This window comes from Cervus canadensis, chromosome 17, assembly GCF_019320065.1.
Source record: "Cervus canadensis isolate Bull #8, Minnesota chromosome 17, ASM1932006v1, whole genome shotgun sequence".
Classification (NCBI taxonomy): domain Eukaryota; kingdom Metazoa; phylum Chordata; class Mammalia; order Artiodactyla; family Cervidae; genus Cervus; species Cervus canadensis.
In genome coordinates, this window is record NC_057402.1 from 64,386,612 (window position 1) to 64,399,042 (window position 12,431).

General features: G+C 52.0%; 1 protein-coding gene across 3 annotated transcripts in view; it reads left to right on the forward strand.

Annotated features, from left to right (window-relative positions):
* The window catches only part of IGF1R (insulin like growth factor 1 receptor), a 300,365-nt gene that overhangs the window by 244,694 nt on the left and 43,240 nt on the right, over positions 1-12,431 (forward strand). For all 3 annotated transcript variants that reach the window (XM_043489499.1, XM_043489500.1, XM_043489501.1), the window contains 5 exons: positions 4,422-4,636; positions 6,473-6,599; positions 8,094-8,332; positions 10,952-11,119; positions 11,298-11,502. In XM_043489499.1, coding sequence (XP_043345434.1) covers positions 4,422-4,636; positions 6,473-6,599; positions 8,094-8,332; positions 10,952-11,119; positions 11,298-11,502 — 954 coding nt within the window. The remainder of the gene's footprint in view (positions 1-4,421; positions 4,637-6,472; positions 6,600-8,093; positions 8,333-10,951; positions 11,120-11,297; positions 11,503-12,431) is intronic.

The following is a 12,431-nucleotide window of genomic DNA, read 5'->3' on the forward strand; positions in this document are numbered from 1 at the left end:
GATATTTCTGTTATCTGAAAAAATTCCCTGATGTTGAACAACCCGGTTTTGTGATAGCATGAGATAAATGAGTTAAAATTTCAGATTTGTTGGTGCCACCAAGGATGGTTAGCCTGAAAAGAATGAGAGTTAGACGGAGGTGGTGGGTTATAAGGATCGGAGTCTTGGATGCAGTCAGGCGTCTCTGCGCATGTCTCTCCCAATTGGCTGTGCAACACTTTGTGCTTTATTCTGTCTTCTTGCAATTCTAAGATTAGGTTGCATCATGGCTATACTTTAACACTTCTTTGGCACTTCCAAAAAATGTACAGTCAGACGTGTGACTCAGCAGTTCCAGGATCTATCCCAGTATCTACCCAAGAGAAACAAAAGCATGCCCCCACAAGACTCGTACAGGATTGCTCATAGGAGGAGTATTCATGATACCCTCCTCCCCCCACAGCAAATAAAGGCCCCATTGGAAGCAATCCAAATGTCCATCAGCAGATGAGCAGATAAATAAAACGTGGCATAGTGGGTTACTGCCCAACAATAATGTCACAGCAGGAGTGAACCTCAAAAACATCAGGTTAAGTGACAAAAAGCCAGACACGAGAGACTCCACATTGTACGATTCCATTAATGGGTGATTTCTGGAAAAGGCAAAACTGTGGAGACAGAAAGCCGCGAAGGGCTGGGGGTGGAATCAGAGGTTGCGCACCACTGGGAATGCAGAGCTTTGGAAGTGCTGAGAGTGAGGAGGGGTGGAGAGGCTCCGACACTGCCTCGTGGGGATGGCTGGACCCCTGTGTGGGTTTGCTGAGCTCCCAGAACTGTAAAAACTTACAATGAGTGAATTTTCTTGGTAGATAAATTATACCTCAGTAAAGCTGTTTTTAAAACACTCAAAGAGGAAACATTTTTAGAGTATCTGTTTGGTTCTAGAGACATGTGAATATAAATTCCTACCCTTGCTGAACCCCCAAGGCTGGTGTAAATATTGAACTTCGGGGGAGATTTGGACGTGGCGGAAAGCAGTCTGTTGCAGACGGATTAGAGGCAGCCTCTGTACAAAGACCAAGCCCTCCATCCGCTGCAGAGTGCTGGAGACAGCCTGCATGTGCTGGGTTCTGATGCCCCCTAGGGACCGCAGGGAAGAGTCTGTGGATTTTTTTCTCTGAGAAATAAAGGGAATGGTGATTGCTTTTTTCCAGTCTGTCAGTGAAGTTTGGAAAGGGGGAGAGTGTTCCTTCCTGCCCCGCCCTCCCCCACCCCCCAGCCCCATCTGTCCCAGCTGGGGAGAAGCTGAAGAAATGCTTTGTCTAGAGTTGCTGCCTAGTGAGACTGGAGATGACGTTCCAGCCCTGGACCTGGCGTTGTCTTCTAAGTACGAGGAGAATCCCCAGCACTTTGCCTTCCTCTGCTTCCCGGCCCTTCCTGCCCTTCATCTGAGCAGGCAGGGAGGTGGTGGTGTTGACAACTCAGAGGTAAGACAGCCCTGAGTCTGGAGCCATAAATAAGACAGGTGTACAACATGTGCTGGGCATTTAGAATGTTGATGCAGGTGATATATAGATGTCCTCAAGGAGATAGCCTCCCACGGTGATCTACATTTTGGCAGATGGGACCCTCCCTAAGCATAGGAACAAACATTTTTTGCAACCTTAAGAAGAGCTGGGGAAAGGACTGTAACACAGATAAAATCCAGGCACCATGGAGTCTGTGTAAGGGACAGAAAAATAACCAGATAGTTTTTAAAAATACATTTTGAATGTAAAGGCAGACATCTTAGAAACAATTAGGAAATCACATTTACAGAACAATTGAGTTAAACAGCCCATTCCTTTAGGAAACAGTAAAATCTAAGTGTGTTTATGTGTGTTGAAGATGTGCAGACAAGTTTCTGCCTTTTCCCACCTCTTAATCCTCACCTGATCTCGGTAGGAATGTGAGGACAGCAGGGCGCCAGCTGGGGTTGGGAAAACAAGAACAGTATTGACAAGCAGCTCGTGAATGGCTTGGTTATTATTGTGATGAGGGTTTTATTTTTCTTTTCTGTCACTACTCCGGCTCCGTAACGACCGGGTTTTATTGATATTGGTATCCTGGCTCCAGGCCTTCTCAGTGTTGTAAAAATAAAAAAAAAATGTTTATGTTTACTGTAAAAAGATAATCTTGCTTTTCAAAGTGATTAATCACATAGGCAGAATTTCAGTGTGCCTGCCATTCATTTGTCAAATTCCTGATTTATAATTCATGCTCCCTCCCCTGGGGAGAAGATGTTTTGTTCAGAAGGTATTTTCGGTAGGGTTATGTTCCCTGCTAGTGAAATTAGTTTACTAAAATAAAAGCCTCATCCTAGGTTGAGCCAGAAGTTTGACCTGGGTAACTGGCCTTCACTTCGGACTCAGAGGTTTCTGCACCAAGGAGATTTTGTCCTTCCCCGTTATGACTTGGACACCTGGGAGCCGCCAGGCCCACAGGGTTTGTGTTGACACCTCTGAGCGTCCTTCAGAGCTGGGACTAGCCCGAGGGCAGGGATGGCCCGAGGCATCCGTCTCCACCTGCAGACACCCCTCCTCCGGGGAGCAGCCCCAGCAGCCTGGTCCTCTCACGTGGCCTTGCGGTGCCTAGCCTGAGCCTCGGTTCCTTTGGACAATATGTCCTTTGCACATTTTCCAGCATATTCCTATGTTGGGGCGCAAGCTCTCGGTGAAAGGAAAGGATTTGTTGGCCTGCCCATTTCTGCCGCCTGACTTAGTGGCCCTGGATGAATCTGAGGCCTCGGGTGGGTCTGAGAGGAGCCCCTCTTGGCTCCTGAGCTGCCGCCTTCAGGCCGCGGGCTCACTGTGCCCTTCCCTCCCCGGCCCCCATGGGGTGCAGCCCAGCGCTTCTGAAGGGCTGGGCTATCGGGCAGGGGGCAGGTTCTCCCTGGGCGCAGCGGCTCCTTCTGGGCCCCGCCGAGCCGCAGGGCGCTCGGGTGACGCGGTACCTCCGCCTGCTGCCCCGTGAGTGAGCGGACGGAACCACAGAGCAGCTGAGGACCCGCGTGCACGCGCGCAGCTAGTAGACGGCACCGCTCTGGACCCTGTCTGGGAATGCCCGGGAATTCCCGGGTTGACGTACAGGCGGGACCCGGGCTTCAGCGTAGCTCAGCCTGTGGACTGACTGGCGGGTAGAGGCCTGAACCTCCCCAGGCGCCGGGAGGTGCCCAGCGCACCCCGCCCCAGGGCACAGGAGCGCTCCCGGCTTCCGTCTGGTCCGTCCCGGCTCTGGTAAGGGGGCCGGGGTCCGTCCTTCTCTGTGTGTGTGCTGGATCCCTGAGTGGGTCTTGGAAACCCACACAAGGGGCCACCAGTGCCTAGACTCAGTTTTGTAGAGGGCGCTGGAGCGAACCGCAGACGGGACCAGGCTGGGGTGGGGGGCAGGAAGGGGACGGTCTGAGGTCTGCGGTGCGCGGTGACCCTGCCCGCCTGGTGTACAGATGCGCTGCAGTTGTCCGCTCTCCTGCCGCCCCGAGGTGGGGGTTTTCTAGGGGACGCGGGCTAGCGGCTGCCGATGCTGGCTGTCCACCCCCCCCAACGTTTAGAGGCGGCCGTGGCTGCCGCTCTGTGCCCACCCACTGGAGTGGACGTCTCAGTTGGTCAGCTTTGGACCCCCGCCCCTCAGCACCTGTTAGACCAGTGCCTCTCCAGGTATGGTCCCGGCACTACAGCGTCAGCGTCCCCTGAGCGCTGGTTAAAAATGCGGATCTTCAACCCCCCAGACCTGCTCAGGAGAAACCCCCAAGGGGCTGGTGGGGGGGGGGCAGCCCTCTGAAAATCAGCTTTGTGTGCCTTGAACTTGTTGGACATTGAGTTGCTGTCGCCTGGATGGGTGGCCTGGGGGGGTTGCCCCTCAGGGGCCATTTCTCCTCTGCCACCTTCTCCAGTGACCAGAGCTGAGACTTTGCAGGGTGGGGTGCATCTGGAGGAGGAACTGACCCATTTCCCAGTCCCGTTCTCTGTCCTACCTGCTGAGCTGCACGGAGGGGATGGGATGGGATTTAACTCCAAGGATAATGGCAGGCTTTCTACAGCAAATATGTAAGCTGTTCTGGTTGAGTAGCAGAGCATATCTGTTCTCCCGTGGACTGATTTCAAGTGCGTTGTACATACTCTGCTTGAGAGAAATAACCAGAGGCGTTTCTAGAGAATGATTTGAGTAACAGCCTCTAGTGTGAGAAGCATAATCGGGGTCATCAAATTAGTGTTTTATCTGTTTTGACATTATCCTTGAATCATATTGTTGCTATTGTTAACAGGGACTCTTCTTAGATACTGTTAAAAATTCCATGTCTGATCGGCAGAGGCGGTGTTTTCTGGAGCCACGTGGCGAAGAGTCCTGAGCAGGGTGGCTGGAGGCGAAAGATAACGGTCTGATGCTGATCTCTCTGCTTCCAGGAACTACTCCTTCTACGTCCTTGACAACCAGAACTTGCAGCAGCTGTGGGACTGGGACCACCGCAACCTGACCATCAAAGCTGGGAAAATGTACTTTGCATTCAATCCCAAATTGTGTGTCTCGGAGATTTACCGCATGGAGGAAGTGACGGGGACGAAAGGGCGCCAGAGCAAAGGGGACATAAACACCAGGAACAACGGGGAGCGAGCCTCCTGTGAGTGTGCCCTCCCACACCGCGCGGTGGCTTCTGTTCGTGGCCCCTCCTCGCTTCACGCAGGCCTCTTAAACCAACACGTGGACAGCTTCAAAGGCAGTAGTGAGGCAGATTCGTATCTGTGTATAAACATTTATAAATGGGTTCTCACTCAGATTTTAAAGGGGTGCTTACAGAGTACACCGAGTTAAGCATCTTCTATGCTCACGCACACCGTTGGATTGTTTTCGAGGGGAGAGATGGTCCCTTCAGTGCTGGGAGGGAGTGAGCCTGGCCCTGAGTCCCTGGGGTGGAGGGGAGGTCTGAGGGCAGGGGGCCTCAGCTGCAGCCCCTGTGGCCTTGGGCCCCTGACCCAGATCCTGGTCCCACCACAGCATGAAAAGTGGAGAGAGACTGCCTCCCTGAATTGATACTGATGTTTAAGTTTGGAACAGTATAATTATAATCTTATATTGGTTATATGACTTCTGCTTGAAGGTTTTGCCTCTGAGCGGTGAGTTTCTCACCTAACCCTGTATGTAAAACTGCTTTTAAAAACGGTGTGCTTCTGTGTGGCTGGATCAGGTTATGAAAGTAAACTGTCTCTCCACCATCAGCTTTTGATAAGGGACAGTATGGGAAAAACATAGACTAATCCCTGTGATCCGGGGTGATTTGCCTACGCGCACACAGGCAGGAGAGAATCTTAGAGACCGTCAGAATTGGAGTCCGTTTTGTGGGCTCTGGATTCACCCCGTAGATTCTCGAGTTGCCCAGGAAGGGATTTTAGAGGAGAGAAACCCCACACAGAGCTGGAGGGCCTTCTCCCTGCACACCCCACACCCGCCTCGCCACGCTCCTGTTTAGACCATCGCAGAGTGGATGTTGCATAGCTCTGTCAAAGTGTTTTTCTGCTCAGAGTCAGCCAATCTGACCTTTCCAATCATGAATACAGTAGCCATTTATTTTCTTTTGGGGGGGGGAATCATGTTTCCTCTCTAAATAACATTTTAGCGGAAACTGCAGCATTTTTTCCATCCCAATCCATCACGTTTTGCCCCACAGACATCTTGGTTTGTAACTGTTGCTGGCCTCTGCTTCACCTCCCTAGGGTGCGGTGGGTGGGACTCCGGTCAGGAAAAAGTTCAGAGGAGAGCTCGGTTCTCATGCCCGGCGGCTTCAGCAGCCCTCCCCAAGTTCCCGTCAGCTTGAATCTGGCCAGGGAGCACGAGGGGACTTGGGACAGCGTCCCTGTGGTGCTCACGGGCCCAGGCTTCCTCCCACAAGGACGGGAGCCGTGTCCAGCGAGGTGGGCTCGGTCAGTGCTCAGTCCATTCCCTGCTACGCGTCGGCACTGCCGGAGCCTCCAGGGAGTTCCTGGAGGTGTCGTGCAGGAAGGTGTCGATACCAAGTTCAGACTAAGAAGCTTTCCCCTCTCGTGGCACACCTGCCCCGTTACTGACGCGACCAGGCAGATCCACAGTGGTGAGACGGGTGTCACCATGTCTAAGAAGACATGCGTCAAGGTCCGCTCACGCTCCCCAGCCCCCTCGGCGGCCCACATCTCAGGCAGGGGCAGAGAGACAAGCTCCCTTGCTGCAGCCAGCAGTCCTCTTGTAGGTTATTAAGAATCGCTCACAAGTTCACATCCAGGGCCCCGAGTAAACGAAAACAAAGGACCTAGCCCCTTGCAGGCCCTGTAGTGCAGTGTTTGAGTCCTTAGTGGAAACAGTAGAGTCACAGAGACATTCAAACAGGGGCTTTGCAGGCACAGGGGAGAGGGCCGTGGTGAGCCCGCGGGCACGTGGGAGGGGAGGGCGGAGATCGCTGTCCCTCACGGGTGTGCCTCTGCCCCAGGTGAAAGTGACGTCCTGCACTTCACCTCCACCACCACGTGGAAGAACCGGATCATCATCACCTGGCACCGGTACCGGCCCCCCGACTACCGGGACCTCATCAGCTTCACCGTCTACTACAAGGAAGCGTGAGTGTCTGCGCTGTGACGTCACTCTGTGGGCGGGGCTTCCTCCTCCCCCCACCCCCGCTGTCCGGTGACACCCACGACCCGCAGTGACAGCTGTAAACGGAAACGTGTTTTCTCAACGGCTTTCCTTCGTCAGTGGGTGCTTAGGGGTGCTTGGATAAAAAAAGTCCAAAGGGAAAAACTTAACTTTGTGACTTAGGTCAGTGCAAGCATTCACAAGCTGGGATGGAGCGTGTGGTCACGGCATCCTTGCAGCCTTGGTGCAGTCACCCATAGTCCAGGGACACCCGAATCGGGGAGCCCAGCCCCCCTCGAGATGACCCTCAGACGAGTCCATCGTCTAGTCCCGTCACTCTCCATGGCCCCTCCCCAGATGTGCCCCTCCGCTGTAGATCGTAAGCCCTCCAAACAAGGGATGGAGAATGGAGACTGATCTCCATGTTGCGAACCTGTCAGGATCTCTCCCAGAATCTGCCAGGGGCATTTCTTGTCCTTCAGGGGACACCTGCCTGCCCGGGCAGTCAGCACATCTCTCCTGATGTCAGGGATGTCTTCTCGGTCCACTCCTTCCTTCCGGTGCCTCCTGTATCCAGGTGGCTGCCCGGGCCTCTTAGTCCCTCTCTTCACCCTTGATGCCATAGGGCCCTCTCCCGGGCGCCTGGCTTCCCTGTAGCTGGAGCCAGAGCCACCGTGGCAGCATCTGGTACCCTTTTCCTTGCCCCAGCTGGGGCCCTGGGAGTGCTGGAGCCACGAGAAAGTCCAGATGCAGGATTCTCAGGCATTCCGTGTCCCTGCACTTTGGAGCCACTCGTCTTCCATCACGACGACAGGGAGGGGTGTGTGAGTGTTGGTTTCAGAAACCAGTGGCTGTCCAGCCCTTCCATCTGAGGGGCGTGGGATCCCTGCCCAGCTCCGCATCTGTGCAGAACCACCGTCCTCTTTGACAGTCCTACCAGTGCTCTGGCAGGGTCGGCTGGCACTTTCACCAAGTGGTTGACGTTAGTGTCTGAGATAATCTGGAAACTAAATATTTGAATGTGATAAAAATACTAAAGCAATCAGAATTGTTTGTGAGCAAATTAGATTTTGGAGGCTGTATTTGAGAAGCTGTTTTTCTGTGGCAAAGGCATTTTCCTCCAGAAGTTCTTATTCTTTATCAATAACTGATGTTTGCATTAAGTGACTGCCCTTGTTTTTTCTTTATGGTGGAAAAAAAAAATGCCACAGTGGGAAGAGAGGGAGCAGTGTTTCCAATCCCAGTAATTACAGAACTTACTCTTCCTGAGGCAGAGGATTTGATTCTGTAGTATATAGAGAACCAAGTGAAACCTGGAGTCTGGTAGCTTACTTTGATTCTGTAAGGATCTAACTGCTGATGTGTTTTACCTAGAATCCCCATTATGGAAGGTGGCAGGGGGCCCCCCGGGGAGGTTTCTTAGAGCTTCGATGTCAGCACCATAAGGCAGTGTCTGAGCTCCACTGACTGTGTTTCAGCCCCTTTAAAAACGTCACGGAGTATGATGGGCAGGACGCCTGCGGCTCCAACAGCTGGAACATGGTGGACGTGGACCTGCCGCCCAACAAGGACGTGGAGCCCGGCATCTTGCTGCACGGGCTGAAGCCCTGGACACAGTACGCCGTTTACGTCAAGGCCGTGACCCTCACCATGGTGGAGAATGACCACATCCGTGGGGCCAAGAGCGAGATCTTGTACATTCGCACCAACGCCTCAGGTACCCTCGCACGGTCCCCGCCTCATCAGCTCACATTCCCCGCTCATGACAAGATTTAGTCAGAGGGCTGTCCCTGAGCTGCGCCCATTGTCTCCCCCCATCCTGGGCCAGTGTGTCTTTCATTTGTTTGTCTTGTCAATATATCAATATAATACCTTAGCAGTATCATATATTTTTTTTTCCTACTCCCAATACCCCAGCCTCCTCCAGGATATCTTCTGTGGACTTGGGACCCTCTTCCGTCATCATTCTGATTGTCCTGGACCAGTGAGCCCAGGTCCCCCAGGGTGCTGGGTTGGTTTCTTTGGAAGGCCCCAATGGGATACAGTCCCCTGGGCTCCCCTTCTTGTTTATTTGGATAGTTGGACCTCTGGGAACTGAAGCCCTGCTGGTTGGTGCTCCAGTTTATCTCGGGCTCATTGGTTTCTCACCTTCATCCTGTGGCGCCTAGGGTTCCAAGAAAACAAACACAAGTTGAAAAGCATGAGAGGAACCATGTGGTAGACACTGCAAATGATTGCTGATGACAATGTGCCTCCTTCTCCCCTGATCCCCATTTTCTAAACTACCTCATTTCTCAACTCCAGAATCTGAAACTAATGAGAGCAAACATTTGTGTCAATTTTCCAAGTGTATAAATACCAGGTTAGAAGTAGGGAAATGCACATCATTTTAAAAAGCACTTAAACATTCTTTGATGATAGCCATTGTTACAATGCGTAGGCTGTTAAAACACATATAAGCTAGCACAAAGTGAATTTAAATGGTAAAGAGGGAGAGGAAAAAAATGTTGGTCAGGAAATCCTTTTGCTCATGTTCTCTTCCCTCCTCCTCCCCTCCCCTGTTCCATCCCAATGCTCTTCTAGGTGGCTATGATCATGTCACGGATGGTACAGCATTTGTATCAATAAATGTGACACAGGCTTCTCATTCTAGGCCTGGGATGATGTAGCAGAGACTCAAGGGAACAGAACAGGTTGTTCAGCCTAAAAATTTGGAAGTAATTCATTGTGACTAATTTGGGGAAAATAAAAATCTTTCTTTGCTATGACCAATTCTTAAGAAACTTGTTTCCTTTCCCCAAAGATGGGAAACAAAACACTGCACAAATTGAGTCCGTTTGCTCCATTTGCGCTATCCTTACAGGTGGTAGTCAGAGAGTGGCTTAGTCCTCGGCTTCAGTTTTTGTGTGACACCTGTTATTGAAACATCTCCAGGTCAGCTGTGTGTTTCTTAAATACTTATTCTAGGAAGTGCTAAAATGGCCTGGCATTTAGTAGTTAAAACATTTTCCCAGAGAAAGTTAGCATTAGTCATAACTTTTTCGTAATGTGTCCTTCCCTGCAAGTGTTCAGAACCCCATGTATATGTTGTCCCTTAAGCTTTCGAATTTGAAAAGCAGCTTGCATAGGAAGCTCACTCAGCTCAGTGCTCTGTGATGGCCTAGGGGTGAGATGGGGATGTGTGAAGGAGCCTCAAGAAGGAGCGGACATATGTATACAAACAGCTAATTCATGTTGCTGTACAGCACACTAACACAACATTGAAAAGCAGTTATACTCCAATTAAATTAAAAAAGCAGCTTACATGACCACATTGCTTAAGTGGCATGTAGCGAAGGTGTTTTCTTGCACTTTAGTAAACCTACCAAAATCAATGCTTTTTTTGTGAACCTAATGAAAACAAGATTTCAGTGGTCCCTGGATGCATTTGCCCTTTATACACAATTCAGCTCTGGGTTTGGGATTTAGGGGCAATAGTAAGTACAATTTGACCAGATTCTTATACTTTGCCTGTAATCAATATTCTTTTGATGGTAACAGAAGTCCATGACTTGAAATCAGGGCTTTATATGTGTTCCAGATATTTTTAGACTTCTCATAGTCATAACTCCATACTTCCACAGATTCATGGTTATACAGTTGTCAGACTTTACAGACCCTTTTTCACTGCCTTTTCCTCCAGAGCCTCCTGTACTCTGCCCCCCACCCTCCATCATCCTTTTAAGGTCCCCCTTTCATTTTGGTTTTTTTTTTTTCCTTTTTTTTTTTATCAGAGATTCAAAATCTCAAATAAAATAGAAGTCAGTCAGTTTTTCTTTTCTAATTTTTAAAAAATTTATTTTAATTGAAGGATAATTGCTTTACAATATTGTGCTGGTTTCTGCCACATACCCACATGAATCTGCCATAGGTAAACCTATGTCCCCTCCCTCTTGAACCGCCCCCTCCCCCCCACACACAAGGCAGTCGGTCTTACCATTTGCTGACACTGCCCGAGTTAAACGTCTTGGAGGATGGCAGCGCTGATACATGAGGACAGTCCAGCATTTGCATTAACTGTAGATTCTAAGTCATCTGTCCCAACCCTGGCTGCGCCCCCACGGCTCTTGGCCATCGACTGGTTAGTCATGTTTGGCATCGGAGATGACCTGAGAACAGATGCTATGAAGGGAAAGTAATACAGTTTGGAAACAAGGTTCGGTTTGCCTCTTGGGTCTCTGTGTCCACCGCCATTTTCCTATCCAGGTCACAGTCTGGTGGGTTTGCACTAAGCATCTGACAGCCTGGGTCTCGACTTCCTTCCATTTTCTGAAGTGTCCTCTGCCCTCCTTCCCAGTTCCTTCCATCCCCCTGGATGTCCTCTCGGCCTCAAACTCCTCTTCTCAGCTGATCGTGAAGTGGAACCCGCCCTCCCTGCCCAACGGCAACCTGAGCTACTACATCGTGCGCTGGCAACGCCAGCCCCAGGACAGCTACCTGTATCGGCATAACTACTGCTCCAAAGGTGAGGGGGAGGCCGGGGGGCGGCCCACGACCCCCAAGCCCCGGAGCCGCACCCAGGCCGCGCCCGCGTCTGAGGGGGCGAGGGGGCAGCGGCCGTCGTGAGCCCGGGTGCGCGGGGCTCTCCCTTCCCGGGCAGCCCGTGTAACTTGGCTCTCACGAGGCCACTCTGTTCCGAGCAGACAAAATCCCCATCAGGAAGTACGCCGACGGCACCATCGACGTCGAGGAGGTGACGGAGAACCCCAAGACCGAGGTGTGCGGCGGGGAGAAAGGGCCGTGCTGTGCTTGCCCCAAAACCGAAGCCGAGAAGCAGGCGGAGAAGGAGGAGGCTGAATACCGCAAGGTCTTCGAGAACTTCCTGCACAACGCCATCTTCGTGCCCAGGTACCGCCATCTTGGGGCCCAGGTACCGCCATCTTTGTACCCAGGCCCCGCCATCTTCGCGCGCAGGCCCCGCGTCCTCCGCGGTGCTGCCGCCCCCACCCCAGCCCACCGTGCGCAGGTTGACAGCCCGGAAGTGAGGCCCCGGGGGCCGTCACGGAGAGACGACAGGGCAGGCGACCTGCTGGGCGGGTGGGCGCTCAGCCCTGACGGACGGGCCAGGAGCTCGCAGCCTGCACTGTGGGCGCCGTCAGGGAGACGGGCGACAGGGGACAGCCGCCCAGTCCCCTGTGGGCGGCCTGTGGGCTCAGGGAGCGGAGAGCACCGGCCACGGGCAGACACCTGCAAGTGAAGGAGCCGGGGTTTGGGCCCTTCCTGCGCCTCCCTGCCCGACTCCCAGCCTAGCCAAGGAGGAGTGAAGCGAGGAGAAACTCAAGAGTCAGTTTTGAAACGGGCTCCACCTCAAAGCATAACCGAGCACCACAGCGTCCCTCGAAAAACGGTTTGTGAAGCCGTGCCAAAGACAGCCTTTCCAAGACATACAGCTCGACCCCAGGGCACCTGTCTTCTCTGTTGCTCCAGCCTCCACTTCTGCCAAGTGAGGACAAATTGGAGGAAAATAAACATCTAGAGCAGAATTATTCAAGTTGCCAAAAGCTGGGAACAATCCATGTGTCCACTAGCAGATAAAGGGATGAGCCAATGTGGTCTTTCCCTGTGGTGGAATATTATTCAACCATGTAAAGGAATGAGATTCTGAACAACAGGAATGAGCCATGAAAACACTATGCTGAGTGAAAGCAGCCAGATGCAGAGGGTGATATTACATGATTCCATGTATGTGAAATATCTAGAGCAGGCAAATTCATGGCAATGGAAAGTAGATTACAGATTACCAAGTGCTGAGAGAGGGAAAATGGGTATTCCTTACT